Here is a 19,815-nt window from a genome sequence, read left to right as displayed (position 1 = left end):
TACCTACGTCACTGAGTTAATTGTTCCTTAGATGAGCTGTCAGCTACAGCAGGAGGAGCCATGACAGGAACTGACCTTGTACTAAAAGTTCCACTTGCACAAGAACCCTGCAAAAAGCAACAGTCCTGGGCAAACAAGTTTTAGAGGAAGGGGGAGTAGGTGCTGGAGCACAAGCTATCTAGCGAGCAAGAAACTCAGTCACAGCATCCAGGCCCACTTATGTTAGCATTCTGAATTGATGACTTTCATACTTGCTGTCCAATTAGGGCAAGTGGGCTCAAAATGACCACAAGAGATTTACAACACAGTGAACTAATCAGTTAATACATCATGCAAAAATGCTATAATGGATGGTTCAACATGGGCGTAACACACCAGGGAAAAATCCTGAGAAAATTCTTCAGAGAGCTAGGATTTCTATCTATCTTTTCCATATTATACACCAGAATTTCCCCTTGTTAGCTTGTTATCTAGTTCTTTGCAACAACCAGCTATATTTTTTCTGGTTTCTAGGGCAACACATCACTTCAACTCTCCCCATCATTTGCCTGTCAGCACTAGTAGTCACAGCTCCTCATAGATACCCAGAGTTCTTAAACAGGCAATTGCTTCTTGTTACTTAGAAATTATTCTCTTCCATCAATAGGTATAACCTCAAAGGACCCAGTCAAATCTAAATAAAAGCAATATTTTCAGCAAATATATCATTTTATGCTGTGTCCGGAAACTCTTTGATAAGATTTCTAATTTTCTCCACAGTAGGATAAATTATTTAAGGGAAATGTTGTCCTTTTCTTTGGGAACAATTTTAAATCTTCTTGATAGTGCCCTATGGTATTCAGTTCTTATTGACTTTCTTCTGCCCAGAAAAAAAGAGGTGTGTTGATAATAATTTTTGAGGGGAAACGGTGTAATAATCTTTGATGGTATGGCTTTGAAAGATGCAACGTCCCTTCGATCAGTTTGTAATCACACTTTAAAGGACTAAGTTTGCAATAAAGTACCATAGAATCTAGTTGGGTATGGCACAGATTTGTTTCCCGACATCAACGCCAAGAATGCAAAATCGTACCATCGTACCAGGCTGTTAAATTATTTGGAAGGAAGTAGAAAACTTCAACTGAGGGGAAAAAAGCTTCCCCTCCCCTTCATTTTGAAAACAAAGAATCAATTCAGAAATCTTTTTCCCCCTCCTTTGGTGGAAGGAAAAGGGTTTGTAAGAATATCATTCCTAGTGTATCAATGTGGACCCTAACAGATGTGGTTAAATAGCTTACTGACTCCAAAAAGGTGATAGGCATTTCCCTAGACGTGTAAGGACGGGTCATGAGAGCCAAGTGCTGACACAACCCTTCCTGCCCTCCCTCTCATGATCTGCCTAAGTTCCCAGAACCAGCCTTGCTGCCAGATGCCTCTGCTAGCCTCTGCTTAAAAATATGCAAAGAAAGAGAGCCCACCAGCAGCTGAGGAAGCCTGTCCCACCAACTGTTAGGAAATTCTTCCTAATGCTTAGCCAAAAGTCTTTTAATTTCAACCTGTTGGCTCTGGTCCAACCTTTGGGGACCACAGAAAATAATTCTGCACCATCCTCTATTTGACAACCCTTCAAGTACTTGAAGATGCTTATAAAATCACCTCTTAGGAGTCTCTTCTCCAGACTAAACATACCAAGTTCCTTTAACCTTTTCTCATATAACCTTTCCTCACTGGCCTCCAGACCCCTCACCATCTTCACTGTCATCCTCTGGACATGTTCCAGCTTAACTACATCCTTCTTAAATTGTGGTGCCTAGAACTGAACACATTACTTTAGATGAAGTCTAACCAGAGCAGAAAAAACCAATGCCATCACATCTGGACACACTATACTCATATACCAAGCCTAGAATGTTAGGATTGTCTATAAATAGCCACTGAGGGTTTCTGTTTCTTAAAACTGCTAGTGCACCTTTTCTCATTTTGGGTTTTTTTTAAGCCACCCATCTTTTTTAAATCAGATTTTTCCTGAAAACCAGGGGCATTTTTCAGGTTTGTAGAAGATCTGTCTTGGCTAGCAATAGCTCCAGTCACTAAATTTAAATATTCTCAGATTTGGCTGACTTGGTTATTAGAATATTCTCTTCTTTACTTTTTTTATTTCCCACCCCATTACTCTGTCTCTGTCTTCCCATTACTATCTCCTTCTTTCTCTACCCTGATCACTTAGATTCTGACAGACAACTCGGTCAGTCATCCCTCATGTGGCCACTGGCTATCCTTTCTTTCCATTTTCCCCCCATACTCACTAGCTGAGCCAGAGGGCTCTTGAGCCCATCCTCTGTCTGGCATCCTTCACTGTCCATTTAAGAGTCCACCTGGACTGCCCTCTTTTCTTTGCGCAGATAGAAGCCTTGCTTGCCCCCAGCCTCAGCCATGTCTGCTTCCACCCTCAGATTCAGCCATGGCAGCTCCAACCACAAAAAGGAAAGCCACACAGGCCTTGTTGGCCATGCTGATAATGGAGGAAGCCACACTGGGCTCAAGACATGCAGGTGAAAGAGGAAGTTTCACGTTGACTGAGTAGGCAATCAGGGAAGTGAACAGGAAGATAGATGCTGGCAGAGGAGATGTGTTGTGTGTGCAAGCTGCTCTCTTTTGGGTTGTTAAACCACTGTTTTCTAAAAAGATTTCAGCTGTTTCTGCAAACTGTGAGTCAGGGGTGTTGGGAAAAAAACTCCTTTTTCTTCATCCGTCCTAATCTTCAGATATAAGTATATAAGTATCCTCACATTAAGATAGGCTGCTTATTAGAATATATGATGATGATATGATGGTAAACACATGGTATATATGTACAGTGGAACCTCAGTTTTTGTCCGAAAAGAATTGGACAAGAAAAGAATCGATGAAAACCGAAAAGAATCGATGAAAACCGAAACCGATGAAAACCAAGGCAAACTTTTCCATAGGAATCAATGTAAATCCAATTAATCCGTTCTAGGCACTCCAAAAAACATATCAAAAAGACATTTTTTGGTGAATAAACATAGTGTTTAATGCTGAAAACAGTAACAAACAATAACACTAGGACCAGCTTCAGAGCCAGTGGACCAGTAATAGCTAAGCACTAGAAAGCTTCGTGTCCCAAAGTTAGTCTGTTTCTGATGCCTCTTTAAGATTTGTCTGAAATGGGGCAAGACATTGTCATTAAACAAGTTGCAGACACGGCCTGCAACAGTTTTGTCCGGGTGATTTTTCTCCACAAACCCTTGCACCTTACTGCAAATTGATGAAAATTGAGGCAAATCGATGAAAACTGAGACAAATTTTTCACTGAAAAAAATTGATGAAAACCGAAACCGATGAAAACTAAAGGCAATGAAAACAGAGGTTCCACTGTATGTGTGTATAGTTATATGTTTATATAGGTCTACATTTGTCTGGGTTAGTCACAAGTTGTAATTGACTTGATTAATACTCATCAGTTGTGCTTAATTTTTTTTACCACTAAAATTGAGAGTGTTTACATGGGTTTAGCTTTGGGTGTATCCTTTGAAAATATAAGAAAGTAGGTCATGATTTCAAAGCAAAAGAATAAAATTTCCATTAAAGTCCTTTGACAAGTGACTGTTGTTTAAAAGTATTTGTTAAAGTATTGTTGATAAGTGTTTCTGCTACATCATGGTGAAGATTCACTTAAATACTGTTGTTGAGAGTATATCCATCGATAGGGAAGTAAACAGGTCAAACAGACTCCCTCACTCATTTCACACTTTAAAGTTTGGTAAGAGAGACAGCAAACTTCAATAGTTCAGCAAAGTTATATCTCAAAAATGCTGTCTTTAAAGTTGTCACTCATAGAGCTCACACTGGGCCAAAAGCTGCCTTCAGGCATGGACAAGTAACTCCTACTGTGTATAACGAGAGTCGTGCATATTTATCAAAGGGAAACATTTGACCCATTACAGAGTTCTCTGCCATTTTCTACAAAAGACCATCAGCTATCATCCTCAGAAGCACAGATCAGAGTGAATATTCCTAGACTCCAAAAGCCAGAAAAACCTACAAAATTTTCTTCAGCCTGGCAGTACATCTGTAAATATGTATGGATGGGCGTGTGTTATAAAAATATAGACATATACACCAACGTTCAGAGCCTGAGTTTTAGGCTAAATCAGCAACTGCTCTTTTCAGAAGAAAAATGCTTCTTGTCTACTTTGATCCTTTTTGGAAATGATGATAGCAATATTTGTTCAAATAACCTAAAGGAAGGTAAAAACTAATGATAAAAAGATGAGGAAAAGACTGACTGAAATGGAAAGGTCAGCAGCTCACAAGCAACAAAATACATAATCTAAAAAGATGCAGTAGATGGGAACTCCCTCTTTACCAACACATAATCTTAGGGAAAATGTGTATGTCTGAGGCATTTTAAACAACAGTATGACCTATCATTCAAATGAGGCAATACAGCTAATTCACATAATTTAAAAGGTGGGCTGACTTATGAGTTATGTGAATAGAAGCCATGTCTGGGCATACAAAGGAAACTTAGCTCATTATGCCTTCAGTGGTGATGGAATAAGATTGAAACACTAGTGTTTACTTGTTTAAGATATTTCAATGCTGCCTCGTTAGTGTCTTGCTGAAGGTGGCTATGTGATTCCCAGTGTGTTTATTCCCAGTGTGTTTTATTTTTAAGGATGTCATCTGACACAGTATATTCCCCTATCCACAAGTAGTGAGTATGCATCACCTATGTTATGTTAGGGGCAACTCAACAAAAAGGATATTTGATTCACTCCAACTCCTCCTTCTTCTGTAGAAAGTAGTTGCGCTTTAACCTGATATTTACCATAAAACAATGCAAATGTCAAGAGTTACAGCTACTTGATGTTATATCTGCCATGCTAAATGTTAACTTTTATATTTTTTTAAAAAACCCTAACCTTCAAATCCTGATAAGAGAGATACTACTGTGCGAAGTCACTAAGCCAGACAAAGCACAGTGGGGCATTTTAGAGCTCCAGGCTGTCATTCTAAGTAAGCTCCACCAAAATCAATGAGACATCCTTCCAATTAAGGGTGTTGTATCCAAGCATAACTTTTCTGATTTACGCCATCCATTTTCAGTTCTAATGAGATGTCAAGTTGCTGGGCTTCTAGAAAAGTGCAATCCCCATTGACCACAGTGGTCCATTTAAAACTTCAAGCCTAATTTATAACTTGTCATTTCCAAAAAAGCACACAATTTTCTACTCTTTAGAACTAGTCTTTTACACAAGCTGATTCCAGGCTCACTTTCTCTTTTCATTTTGTTTGCCTACTACTGCTGCTCTGGCTTCTTTCTCAGGTATTCCCATAGGAGCCCACTGAGAGATGCCAGAGTAAGTAGCAGATTAGAAATGGATCCTTGATGCCTTGCATTTGTATGCTCGATATCATTTCTGCTAAATCTCTATGGGGAAACAATACCATGTTTTAGCTGTTTACATAATAGCTGCCATCTTCAAAGCAGCCTCTCTTGTCAAGAGCAACTCATTCTGTATATTGTCATTAGACTTGCACTTTCAGGTCAATACATCCTGTAATCATAAGAAAAGCTCTTGGTGGCTTACTGTGTTTCCCTTAGCAGAGTCATGCTATTCAAAGCCCTTTGACTTCAATGGACTTAGAAGGCTGCAACTCAGTTTACTGAGTTGCTGCAACTCAGGGGGATGGTGGCTGTAGCCACCATCCCCCCTCTGCCCCACGGAGCAGGCTGCTGCCTGCTCCGTCTGGCAGAGGGGGTTTCCCTGCCCGGCGCTTCCACCTCCGCGCACTGGAAGGAAAGGTGAGTGGAGGGGCCGAACCTGCGGCGGCTCCATGTGGAGCCGCATCTCTGGCTTGGTAGGTCTTTGGGGCCATGGAAAACGGGTCCAAATAGCTCTTTGGGTGGTAAAGGTTGCCAACCCCTGAGCTATAGGATGGCTGACTCTGATGTCAGTTCTGTGAACTTCCATAAGCAGTTGCATCCAGATGCTGGTTACAAATGCCAGGAGGTTTTGCTTTCCATACTATAGATAATACCAGCGATACCCAGCAGACTAATACAGTGTAAGTTTTCTCAGAGTAGCATTCCTAAAAATTATTCAGCAGCATTCATATTAGGCTATCTGTGTAAGAGAACATTCTTACCTATCAATGTGAATGCAAAATGATTTGCAAACGGCAAATACCAAAAGGGCATCAGCACTGACTAAATGGATTTACTTGCCATGTAATTGAATATCTGTAGATTATATTTGCAGCAGGCACTAAGCTGCAAGAAATGTGTTTATTTTCTACTTATCTGGGAAGGAGCTGAGTAGTTTGACTCACTGAAGCCTAAACTTCAACTCAGTTCAATGGTCTCAGTAGTTTATGAGGTGATTCATTTCTGTGACTTATGAATGTAGTGGGGGCTTCCCGTTTGAGTCCCAAAGCGATAAATGATTTTCCACTGTAGGATCTTGCAGTTCACAATGGAGGTAATTTACACATCAAGGAGGTAGCTGCAGCAATCTGTAGGTGTGTGTAACAAAATCGAAACTCCTTTCAATTTCATAATCTCACAGTCTCAAGTTTTCCCCAATTCTTTCTCAACAGTTAACACCCTTCCTACAGTCATAAACATGGGATACAATCACAAATGACTATCTTGCAATTCCAGAGGTGAAAGGTAAAAGTAACAAAAATGAAGATGGAGAAGATTTTCCAGTTAATGGGGGAAAAATTAAGTAAATAGTACTTGAATAGTTAATGGTCTGATCATTGCAGCACTGTCAGACAAAATTAATATACAATCATCTGAAACATCTTGGCAGCCCTTGTAATTCTGTCAAGATTGCTGAGACTGATCTTGGACATGCCTCTAGCTATTTAAATACAGATGACAAGAGAGGCTTTTTCTTCAGACTGAACATGAAGAAGCTTTAAACTCCTTGCATCCCAGTTTAGGCTGTAACCTGCTTTGAAAACTCCTGTGGCCACATGTGACAAGCCCTTCTTTCCTACTGAGCCCCCTCAGTAGGCACACAGCCTCCTAGGATTTTTGGGATCTAGGTTTGTTTTGAACTATAAACCTTCTCAGTTTCCAGGTGTTCTACAAATATCAAGTGTATAAGCTTTGGCTTCATTGCTGTGAGGTAGATTGTTAGATGCACAAGAAGATTATTGAGATCGCTGAGACTGGATTAATATATAAATAACTAAGATTTTATAACGTACAGGATGGTTTTAAAGGAACAAACCAGCTGCACAGGTCTTTAGGTAGACAAAGTAAAAACATGGTGAGGCACAAAGATTTATGATTTCAGAGAGTAGTTAGACCAGATAGCCATAGTCTCTCTCAGATGTTCACCAGCATGGCCAATTGGCCATGCTGACAGAGGCTGATGGGAATTGTAGTTCCTGAACATCTGGAGAGCCGCAGGTTCCCTACCCCTGAGTTAGACTTTTCAACAATTTTTTCAAGCACAGACTTTTAGAGTCTAGCCACTAGATTGGAATGTGGCATGTGAGGGGGAAATGGTGCCCAGGACAAAATGGTGCCCAGGCCTCACCTCCCCATGTGGCAAGCCTCCTGTGGTGCCCTGCCCCTGATTCCACCCCCCCCCACTTCCCTGATAAACCAGCCTGGTGGGAACTACACTTCCCAGGAGACCTTGCGAGCCCCAACAACTGCAGAGGCCTCCCCTGGGGGAGCAGCTCACAAGGTCTCCTGGGAAGTGTAGTTCCCACCAGACAACTTTTTCAGCCAGCTGCTCTTTGCAACTGGCTGAACTGAGGTAAATGGGGGGAGGAACAAGGGTGGGGGGATTGGGACCTACACTTTCCTTGAGGCCAGCTGATGAGCACAGGCCTTGTCTCGGGCTTGGTCCGGGTGGTGCATGTATGTTGCGCCAAGGCCCAGCCACCTCTGGGAAGAAGGAGGGGCATGGCTGGGCCTCGGCACGACATACGCATGCCACCTGGGCAGGCCTTGGCTTGAGCAATGCATGCACATCGTGCTGAGGCCAAGCCACGCCCCTCCTCCATCCCAGAAGTATGAGGGTGATTTTTCCACACACCCCACGTGATTCCCACGGGGCGCCCATGGTGTTTGTCCCCATGGCAGCTACACCACTGAGATTGGATCCTGTCTCATACACAAGGTTCCACAGCCTGCCCGTCCCTATAGTCAGGCTGAATTGTACAAGATCTGCTCATCACAAGAGACAGGTCTAGCAATCAAACACTCTCTTCTCTCCCAGAGACAGAGCAAAACCATTTGGCCACACTTCCAGGCAGAGATACCGTTTACTCTATTCGTTCTTTTCCCTAAGCCAGACCTGAGCTGCCACTGTTCTCTCCCTGAGGCAGAACTCAACTCTTCCTTCTCCTGTATTCCCTCTGAAATCGCATCCCTCTTCTTGAAGCTGATCAGATGCTAGAGCTGCACCCCGTGAGCTCATCTGATTGGTTGATTGTCCTCTCAGGGGCAGGACAGCCTCCTGTCCATAGCACTGTACTTCAGAATCATCATCCATTTTCTCTGCTGGAATGAAATCGGCTTCTCTTGCATACTGCTGTTGTTAACAAAGATTTCATGAAAATGACTTCTGATGTGCTGGATATCACACATACTGGGAAAAATGACTTCAGCTGCTTGAAATGCTTACATGTTTCCTGATCTATACACAATTCAGCCTCTGCTTTTGTCAAGAATATAACAAAGAATGGATTTTGAACTGTTGTGCCCAGAAATCATTTGGGTGCTTTCCCAGCAGTGCAAGTTCCATATAGCGATGGCTGATCAGTTGCTTCAGTTATTCGATGTGGATTTAATGGAAGTCAGGGCTGCGGGGGGAGAACAAAGGAAAACTTCAGCTAAGCCTTTGATGGGGTCTCAGCTCTTGCCATTTCAAGCTGTTCAAGTCTTGGCACAGAAACCTGTCATGCTTATTCACACATTGGGGTAATGCATTTTCAAGCAGAATCTTGGCTTCATAAATCCCTCTTCTAAAGTATCATTTCCAGTTAAAGAGTCAGGAGAGAGGATTTAAGTCAATAAGTGACTGCACCCTTGTGGCTTGGCAAGCAATTATAAAATTGCTTGGAAGAAAAAAAACATTCAAAATATTGGTTGTGGTGGGTTTTCTGGGCTGTGTGGCCATGGTCTGGTAGATCTTGTTCCTAACATTTTGCCTGCATTTGTGGCTGGCATCTTCAGAGATGTATCCCAGAGGAAAGTCTGTTACACACTGTGTCAAGTGAGAAAGGACTGTTTTGTGGGGTATATATTATCCATGACCCAGCGTGGAGAATCAATCAGTAAGTGTTTGGGTGGAACTTGCTATGCAAAGGTGTGGTTGATAGTACTGTATTGAGGGTGGGGTTTTTCAGTCTAGGGCAGGGGTCTGCAACCTGCAGCCAATTGGCCATGCTGGCAAGGACTGACGGGAATTGTAGTCCATGAACATCTGGAGAGCTCCCTGGTCTAGGGAGTGATTCACACTTGCATTCTTTGCAGCAGCAACAGTCTTAGTGAATGCAAACCCTGTGTCTGGGTGGAGTCCATTGTCCATGAACCTAGCATGCCCTTGGCCTTTGATTCTGGTGTTTTTAATTACTGGTAGCCAAGTTTTGTTAATTCTCAGAGTCTGTTCCTTCTTGTTGAAAAAGAGACCCTGCGCATCTTTTAAGTTAATATTTTGGACCTTCTATTTCCTTTAGGGTTTTTGCCTCTGCTCAGAGTTAGGTTTTTGCCTTTGTTCAGCGTGTCCTTTCTGAACAGAAATGAAAACAATGCTACTACAAATATTATGTCCGTAGCAATTATGATTTAATACATTTATATTGCCTTGAAAATAATACCCTGCATGTCTTCTTTTTGAAAAAAAATTCATGACTGCTTCACAAGCCACAAATATTGCTGTCATTTATTGACTTGAACCACTTCCAGCTCTCCAACAGGAAAAAGAAAAAAAATGAAGTGGATTTGTGAAGCCAGGGTTCTGCTGGGTTTCACGGGCTAGTCTATATCTAGTACACAGGGTAAAGAAAACATTTGCATTTAAAATCTGACTCTGTCCACTGTTCTTACACTTGTCAGCCAATTCTCTAAATACAATAGTCCTTTTTGCACAAATCTCCTAAAACATTTGTAAAACATTTTCAATCCTCCTTTTTGTTCACATTCACCTGAAATGATTCCTGGCTGCCATTTTGTGATTTTTCGTTTTATTTTAGTTCTGTGTTGAATCGATGCTTCAGTGCTTTATAGCTTCGTGCTGCATTCTCTACTCGTATACTCGATGCTTCAAAGATTGACCCCTCCCAAAAAACAAAGGAACAAACAGCTAAGTTCTGCAAATTAACAGGCCAGGGGAAACTGGGTAAGCTCAGAAGATGGCGCTGAGGAGGAAATGCAGGGAAGCAGAGAAGCATGGAAAACTTAGGCCCCTTCCGCACACACAAAATAATGCGTTTTCAAACCACTTTAACAACTGTTTGCAAGTGGATTTTGCTATTCCGCACAATTTCAAAGAGCACTGAAAGCAGTTTTAAAATGCATTATTCTGCATGTCTATAGATCACACAGAAACCGAAGATATTTTCAAAACGCTTCAGTCAAATAATTGCGTTTAAAGGGGATTCATTTAAAATGTTTTGAGGCTGGAAATAAAATGTTTGGAGGTAAAAACAATGCAGAAATCCATGGAGGAAACTTTTAAACATATTGTGCAGAAAAACCCATTGTTTGTCTAAATAATCTAAAGGCCCCCAACTGGCCTTTCATCTTGGCCATCATCAAATGTGACTCGCCGCCCTCCTCCCCTCTCTTTTGGGGAGAATTTTAAAAATGGGGTTGGTTGGACGTCTCCATTATTACTACTATTGTTATTGATATCGCTGTTTTAATGATTTTATAATTTGTTTATTTATATGTCATGTTGTACACTGCCCAGAGCCCTTCGGGGATGGGGCGGTATAGAAGCCCAATCAATCAATCAATCAATCAATCAATCAATCAATCAATCAATCAATCAATCAATCAATCAATCAATCAATCAATCAATCAATCAATCAATCAATCAATCAATCAATCAATAATTGTAATTTGGCAGTCAGACAAAACAGTGCTCAGACCTTGATGTATTCAAACCTGAATTATAGTTGCAATTAGTTTCCATGGTGATATGGCTCAGGAAACTGTAGACACTAAAGTTTAGTAGCAACCAGTGGCCACCTAGGAAATACCTTCTTTGAAAGCTAAGAGAGCAATCCTAAGCAAGTCTAGAGAAAGAGAAAGAGGAGAGAGAAGGAGAGAGAAATGGGGGAAAGGGAGAGAAGCAAGACAGACAGGGAGAAAAATGGAAGAGAGAAAAATGGGGAGAAAGAGAGAAATGGGGAGAGAGACAAGCAGGAGAAAGTGGGAGAGAAATGGCAGTGTGACCAACCCGCTCAATTTTTTAACTTACTGAGGCAGGCTAAACACCATCTGATTGGGCTGTCAGATTCCCTGCCTTTTCTTAGGGACCGAACAGCTTAGTATGGTAGTGTGATGTGATTTAAAAGCACTATAGCTCATCCCTATAACTCCCCAGAAGGTGGAAGAAGACCATAATTTTACTTTTGGTGAATCTCTTTATCAAGGTACCAAAGAATACTGAGACAGTTTCAAAAACAGAATTGAAAATTATCAACAGAGGAGATGGAATTGAAAAAAACTTAGAGGAATGGAAAATAGGCAGGAGATAAATATATTGTCAGTCAGCTTATGTTCAGAATTCAGCTTTCAGTCACTAGCAACAGATCTTACTTAGGCTCATAACTTTCAGTTTCAGTAGCTTAGACGTTGTAGAGGTTTTTATTCAGATGGCACAGTTTCAGATGTTTTTGGCTAATAGATTATTACAGGGTCCTGACAGGCTTGTACTTTTACACAATAAACACTTTCACAGTCTTGTCTACATTAGCTACCCAAAACAAACACAAATCATTCTCTTGAGGTTAAAACATAAAGCAAAACCCAAATAAACCAGACAAGTGTATAATACCATGCTGATTCAGGAATTATTATTCTTCCTCTGAAGATCTACTCCTATCCTGTTTATATCTATGGCCACTTATATAAAAAGTCTCTGCTCTTCCACCTCAGCCTTGTCCCCTGCATAAATAACCAGTTCTCCTTGTCTGGGTATTCTCTTGCTTTCTTGGCTCAAGCTGTCACCATATAACCAGTCAGATTTACACACACTGAGGTACAGAGGCGTTCCTCCCATTGGGTAAAGTGGGCAGTTGCCCTGGGCGCAGCCTTGTGGGGGGGCGTAGGTTCGTTTGTGGGATTTTTTGTATTTTCAGTGTTTTTTCCATTTTTGGCCTGCAGGGGGTGCAGTTTTTAGGTTAGCAGCACCAAAATTTCAGCGTATCATCAGGAGACTGTCCTTATGCTACCCCACAAGTTTGGTGAGGTTTGGTTCTGGGAGTCCAAAGTTATGGACTCCCAAAGGGAGTGCCCCCATCCTCCATTGTTTCCAATGGGAGCTAATAGGAGATGAGGGCTACACCTTTGAGGGTCCATAACTTTGGACCCCCTGAACCAAACTTCACCAAACCTGGGTGGTATCATCAGTAGGGTCTCACAAAGATATTCTGAAATTTTGGTGCTGCTATCTTAATAATTACACCCCTGACAGCAGGCACCCCCTAAATTTCCCCAGATTTTCTTTTTAAATCCACTCCCTTCCTGCCAATGCTTGTTTTCTTTCTTTCTTTTATTTTCTCAATGCCTAATAAAGGTTATTATCATTGTTATTAAATCCATCCCCTTCGGCATAGATTTAAAGGGAGAATCTGAGGTCCCTGGTTTAAACATTGAAAGTGATGCTGTTTCAGGGTGGGGGAGAATCCACCCCAAAAAGAGCATCACTTTCAATGTTGTTTAAACTGGGGACCCCAGATTCTCCCTTTAAGGTGGATTTAAAATGAGAATCTGGGCTCCCTAGTTTAAATACCATTGAGAATAATGCTGTTTGGGGGTGGATTCCAGCATCACTTGTTTAAACTAGGGAGCCCAGATTCTCCTTTTAAATCCACCTTAAAGGGAGAATCTGGGGTCCCCTGTTTAAATAACATTGAAAGTGATGCTGTTTTCCCCAACTGGGAGGATTGGATACAACACCATAAAATGTTTTCATAGCAGTAATAAAACATTTCGAAAGCATTTTGAAAATGTTTTAAAAAATATTTCTGCTGTGCTCAGATTTGTGAGTTGGGGCATGTTCTATAATGTGATGTTGACTTTGAAACAACCTGGTGGAAAAAAATCATTATTTGGTTACCGTGGGAGAGGTTGGCCACCCATGGGGGGGGGGCATCAAACTCAGGTTTTGCCCAGGGCTCCAGTTTGCCTAGGTACGCCCCTGCTGAGGTACACTTTCAGACAAGATAGGTTTAAACCACAGTTAAAGTAATTGGATGTTCACTCATAGGAATCAGAATCTAACAGCATATTCAAACTTGTCCTGTCAAGTTTGAGTCATCCTCCCTCTGAGTCATCCAGTTGCTACACCAATCAGAATGCAGGCTAACACCCCAATCAGGTACTTCCCCTGTTCCTAAGGTATTTATTCCCCAATCTGAAATGTAAACAACACATCTTTAGACTGACCTGCACTTTCAGACTCTCCCTTTACTGTGTAGTCTGTCACAGGGGGAAAGAGGGAGAAAGGAGGGTGAGAGAAAAAGGAAAATAGAAAAGGGAGGAAAAGGCGGAAAAGGCAGAAAAGGCGGAAATGGAAAAAGCGCGAATGGAGAGAAAGGGAAAAATATGAGAAATGGGGAAAAGGGAAAGAAACGGGAAAGAGAGAGAATGGGGAAGAGGAAGTTTTGGTGGCAGGGAAAATGTTGCCCACATTCCTTCCCTGCTTTCCACCTAAAAAAAAATGTATCTGGTTTAAAATTAAGCTTAGCTTACTTTCAGGCAAGCAGTGCTGTGGCCAGAAGGAGACTGGGGACAGAGACAGGCCTGGGACAGTGCTCTTTCTCTGACTTGCCCCAACCTTAGTCTCCTCTCAGCCACCGCTTACCTAGAAGTAAGCTAATCTTAACTTTAAAGCAACCACAGCCATTTTTTCTGGTGGCAGCAGGGGTGGAGAGGAAGAACATGGGCCATTTTTCTCCCCCACCTGCCATTAAAGAATTTGTGCCATATACACCCCTCCGAATGCTCTGCCGCATACTCCTGGCAGTACATATATTCAGGTTGGGAACTGACGGTCTACATGAACTTTTGAAATGGACAAGCGATTAAATAGCTGCATTGAACTCCAGTTTCATTTCCAGTAGATGGAAAATGTACTTCCATATCTTCTTCATATCTACTTCTCCACTACAGATCAGCTAGAATATCTTGCTCCAGATACTGCCACAGTAGAAGTCTCACTTTGCAATGTCTGAACATTAAGACAAAAGTAATGACTACTGAGGAATTACATGGTTATAAGGATGACAGTAAAGCTATTGAAATTGTTAAAGATTTTGTATTCCTTGTATTCCTTGGCTCAGTTATCCATTGAAGGGCAGACTACAACCAAGAAATCCTAAGATTAAGAGGAAAAAAAATAGCCAGAAAGATTCTTCAATATAAGGAAGTGTTTCTGGAAACCAAGATCAACATACTTCATACTATGTATGGATATGAAAGTTGGACAGTGAAGAAAGCTGACAGGAAGCAAACTGATTCATTTGAATTGTGGTGTTGGAGGAGAGTTTTGCAGAGTTTCACGTAGAATCCATGGTAAGTGGATTTTAGATCAAAGCAATCCTGAATTCTCCATAGATGTTAAAATGCTAAATTGTGAGTATCATACTTTTGTCACATTATGAGAAGACAAGACTTACATTAATGCTAGAAAAAGTTGAAGGAAGTAGAATAAGAGAAAGACCCAACATGGGATGGATTCATAGAATCATAAAGTTGGAAGAAACCCCAAGGGTCATCAAGTCCAACCCCCTGCAATGCAGGAACACAGAATCAAAGCACTTCTGACAGATGGCCATCCAGCCTCTCTTTAAAAAAAACCTCCAAAGGAGGAGCCTCCACCACACTCCACTGTTGCATTCCACTGTCAAACAGCCCTTACTGCCAGGAAGTTTTTCCTGATGTTTAGGTGGAATCTCTGTTCCTTCACTTTAAACCCATTATTCCTGGTCCTAGTCTCTGGAGCAGAAGAAAAAAAAACTTGTTCCCTCACCAACATGACATCCCTTCAAATATCTAAACATGGCTATCATGTCATCTCTTAACCTCTTAACCTTCTCTTCACCAAACTAAACATACCCAGCTGCCTAAGTCTCTTCTCATAGGGCATGGATTCCAGACTTTTCACCATTTTGGTTGCCCTCCTCTACACCTGTTCCAGCTTGTCAATATCCTTCTTGAATTGTGGTGCCTAGAACTATACACAATATTCCAGGTGAGGTCTAACCAATGCAGAGTAGAGAGGTACAATTACATCCCTCGATCTTGACACTATACTCCTGTTGATACAGCCCAAAATTGCATTGGCTTTCTTGGCCACCGCATCACACTGCTGATGTAACCAAGGTAACCAAATCCTTGAGTCTGTAAGACCAGAGCAAGGCTGTTAATAATAGGGCATTTTGGAGGTCATTAATTCATAGAGTCACTATCAGTTGGAAGCACTAGACAGAACATAACATATCACATACTATGAGTTTGTTATACACCATCTTTTTTATAGTACTATTCCATCTGTCATGAATCCCAATTCCTCAGTCACTTGGAAGTTTCTGAATGGCTTGAAGTTGTTTTCTCCAGAAAGCCTATGGAGCATTGCAAGTTATATGTAATTTTCATGTGGTCATTTTATGCTGTGTGGTGGACTTTTTTCTGTTATGATATTACTGTTTTCTGTGACCAAGGCCCATTGTGCTGGGAAAAAGGCAGGGAAGACTGAACAAAGACACACATTTTGCACAAGAGATGAACCCTGAAATAAAAAATCACCACTCAAAGGAACTCCAAATGTAGTGCATTTTGATCTTACTTGCATTGATGCAACAAAGCCAGTATTTATAAAGATATTCCTCTTATTTGAAAAAAAAAACATGTGAAAGAAATACTCAAAATAAGACAACTGCCTCTCATTCTTGAGGCACAAATCAGTGGAAAATGTCAATTACTACAGCACAGAAAGGTAGAAACAGAAAAAAGTCTATTTTTTAACCTAATCAGTTCTCTTGTCTAGGAAAGCTTATGCTTCTGTGCCCAATTTCTATAAAACCTATGAAAATTCAATTTCTTTTCAGTCTGTCTCCAACAAGGTTTCTTTGCAACAGCTATACAGACTTTGTAATGCTGGTCACATAAAGCATCACGAGAAGGACAAAGAAAATGAAATTACCCGTGCATTTACGATCCGTGTCTTCCTTTTTTGACCCACTAATCGTTAACTTGCAGTTGAAGTTTTCTTCCCAGTACTCTGCAAACCATACATTTCTTCTATTGTTCTCCAGCGTACGTGAGGTGAAGTAGGCATCAAATCCTAAAAGATAAACAATTTTTTTAATTATATGCAAGGTGGATGTTTTATGATTTGCCAGTTTTTGATATTAGATACAGGAGCAGCTAGAAATTGGGACGAAGCAGGAGAATTAGCATCCTGTTCTTAGGGGTGAAACACATGCTTTTGGGGGCACAATGGGCCAAGTTCAATCTCCACTTTCTTCAGCATAGCAGGTGCTTGAAAAGTCAAATCTGATCTTGTTAGCAAATCCTTGGGGGGGGGGGGACTTTTACCAAATATTTTTATCGTGTAATAGCAAGTCAGTTGTCATTGACCACCCTATAGAATATACAATGAATTATCTCACTGTTAAAGGAACTAGGCCAATTAAACTCAAATCACAGGTGGTTCGGATATTTCATTCACATGATGTTTCTGGGTGACTTCAAAATGAATCCCAGACAAAGATACATGAAGTATGAATGATGAAATCTACTTTATTTATTAGCAAGTCCAATAAAGGACAACTTCATGCATATCTCTACAATCAAATGCACTGTTGCACTTGTAAGAGCAGAATATGCAATCTGAGGACACTGTGGAGTCATGGTTAGAGTTAGAACACAGAGATAGAATTCAATGAGATCTAAGAACACTAGAAAAGTGGATGGATTTGAACAAGATGCAAATCAACAAGGACAAGGGCAGAGTTCTATATCTGAGTAACAAAAATAAGGAACATGCATACTGGATGGGGGATACACTTCTGGGTAGCAGTGTCTGTGAACAAGATCAAGGTGGATCACAAGCTATACACGAAACAGCAGCAAAAAGACTAATACGATCATGGGATCATGTACCAGCAGAGGCATAACATCCAAATCGCAAGATGTCATGGTCCCATTGGCTGTGATCTGGTACTTGTTATTTCTAACATTTTGCCTGCATCTATGGCTGGCATCATCACAGGGAAGTCACTCTAAGGTGTGTTTCATGCCTCTGAAGACACCAGCCATAGATGTGGGCAAAACATTTTCTCCTGAGTTCCCTCCAATAACTCATCTGTTTTCTCAAAGGTGACTGGATGCTGAAGCAGCACCCTTGTGGGCTCATCTGAGCAGCTGATTTTCCTTCTATGCTTTGTTTTTTTTCTGAAGTCCAGTTTAATTAGGAAACATTCTCAAATTAATTCCTGAATTAAATTGTATACAGCTTTAGCTAGCATCTTTTCTACCATTTCCATTACTTACATGAACATATGCATTGACAGCACACTGATAAGCAGAAATATTCTTTAAGTTAGTGGCGTACCAGCCAGAGGGACATGTGGGGTCACATGTCCCCAGACGCCACCCATTTGACCACGTGGGAGGCGCAAAATTGTGTGCCGCGTGATCAAGCCATGGTCAAGGGCTGGGAGCCTTCATGTCCCTCTGGCAGGTACGGATGCCCCTCTCTCAATGCAAGAGGCTTTTCTTCCAGTGCAGTTACCTTGGAAAAGGAAAACTTGTTGTTCTAATGGAAAATGCTGCTGCCATTGTTTATTTGTTTGGAAAATTGGTATGCCACCTTCCCAGGGAATCTTTGTGACATGACTTAAAATATGTATTGTACCATTCCACTGAGAAGCCCTCCTTCAGACTCAGGGTAGATACATGCCACTATTAATGACAACAGATATGTAGGGTCTAACCCTTGATCATTGAAACACCAAAATCTAAGATGATGAATGGATGAGAATTGTGGAAGCATTCATATTTTCCAGAGCTAAATGGAAAGTTCTTGACCAAACTCATCAAGAACTTAATTTATATCGCTTTGTAAAAAGTACCAGATCACACTGATTTACATCTCCTGAGATTCACCCAGAAGTTAGTCAACAAGCTTTCCACTGTCTCAGAAGTTGGAGACAATAATCTAAGAATACCATATCAATGTTGGTATAATAGATGGCAAAGCCAGCCTGCCCTCAGTGTTGTGGCTCAGCTATTCTTTGTATTTGTAACTGTCTGTCCCCACTGAGTTGATTCACCACCAGTGAAATGCAGAGAGACCTTAAATAAATAACAAGAATCACAAATCAATAGACACCTAAGCTAAATACTGCTCTGATGTCTCAAGGCTGACCTTTATGCCTGTGACAAATAAAGATCACATGAAAGAAGTATATGGAAACAAGAAAGGCATCTGGGTGTCAATATGGGTCAAAGACTCAGACAACAGTCTCAGCTTGGTCAACACCACACTGACAGATATTAATGGGACTTCAGACAGCACGAAAGAGCAAAGACTAGGAGTGATAACCATGCACTTGATGCAAGTCATGCATTACAGGATTATAAACATCCTGCCAAGCTCAGCAGTGGAGCAGGTTTTAGGCATCCATTTGGCTCGCCTCTAAATGAAATTTTGTTCCAGACTGTCTCTTGTCCCCTATTCACTATCCTCCAAAATCAAATAAAACATACGTAGCTGGATAGGGGGAAAAGTTACACGGCTCTCATTGTTCATTGTTTGGGCTGTAACATTAATTGCACTTGTGGTGGATGCACATATCTCATTTAAATCGCATAATTACAAACCTGTCCTAAGAATTAAATGTAAGTGTGTGTTTAAATTACATTCAAATCAGTGGAACTAATAGTCCAGTTTTAAAATACTCTGTACCAGGCAAGTGATGAAGCAAGCAAGAAAGGCTTCTTTTTTCCTAGATGTTGTAGTACAGCCAGTGGTGGGATCCAAAATTTTTATTAACAGGTTCCGATGGTGGTGGGATTCAAACAGTGGCGCCGCCGCACACACGCACCTCCAGTCCCTATTGGGCAGGGAGGTTGCTTTAGCTGTTTCTCGGCACTCAGAAAAAATTAGTAACCACTTTTAGAGAAGTGGTGAGAACTGGTTGGATTCCACCTCTGGCTCATTCTGCACATGCAGAATAATGCACTTTCAAGCTGCTTTCAGTGATCTTTAAAGCTGTGCAGAATAGCAAAAGCCACTTGCAAACAGTTGTGAAAGTGGTTTGAAAACGCATTATTTTGCGTGTGCAGAAGGGGCCTCTGAGTACAGCCATCATGGGGTAGTGGTTAAGAATGGTACACTCTAATCTTGGAGAACCGGGTTTATTTCCCTGCTCCTCCACATGAAGCCTGCTGGGTGACTTTGGGCTAGGAAATGTTTCTATATCCACAGGATATATATTTTAACTCCTGTTTAACGGCTTAAAGCACTGCAGCCAGAATGTTTGACCATGAACTGCATGGAATATTAACACTGTAGAAGGGAATCTATTTCAGAAGCACAG

The 19,815-nt window shown here is 41.2% G+C and overlaps 1 protein-coding gene across 2 annotated transcripts in view; it reads right to left on the bottom strand.

Annotated features, from left to right (window-relative positions):
• Positions 1-19,815, bottom strand: part of GRM7 (glutamate metabotropic receptor 7) — a 651,468-nt gene that overhangs the window by 220,520 nt on the left and 411,133 nt on the right. For both annotated transcript variants that reach the window (XM_048487962.1, XM_048487963.1), the window contains exon 5: positions 16,413-16,553. In XM_048487962.1, the coding sequence (XP_048343919.1) occupies positions 16,413-16,553 (141 nt within the window). The remainder of the gene's footprint in view (positions 1-16,412; positions 16,554-19,815) is intronic.

Source organism: Sphaerodactylus townsendi, linkage group LG03 (genome assembly GCF_021028975.2).
Source record: "Sphaerodactylus townsendi isolate TG3544 linkage group LG03, MPM_Stown_v2.3, whole genome shotgun sequence".
Classification (NCBI taxonomy): domain Eukaryota; kingdom Metazoa; phylum Chordata; class Lepidosauria; order Squamata; family Sphaerodactylidae; genus Sphaerodactylus; species Sphaerodactylus townsendi.
Note: the sequence above shows the minus strand (reverse complement) of the source record. Positions and strands in the feature narration are given on the sequence as shown.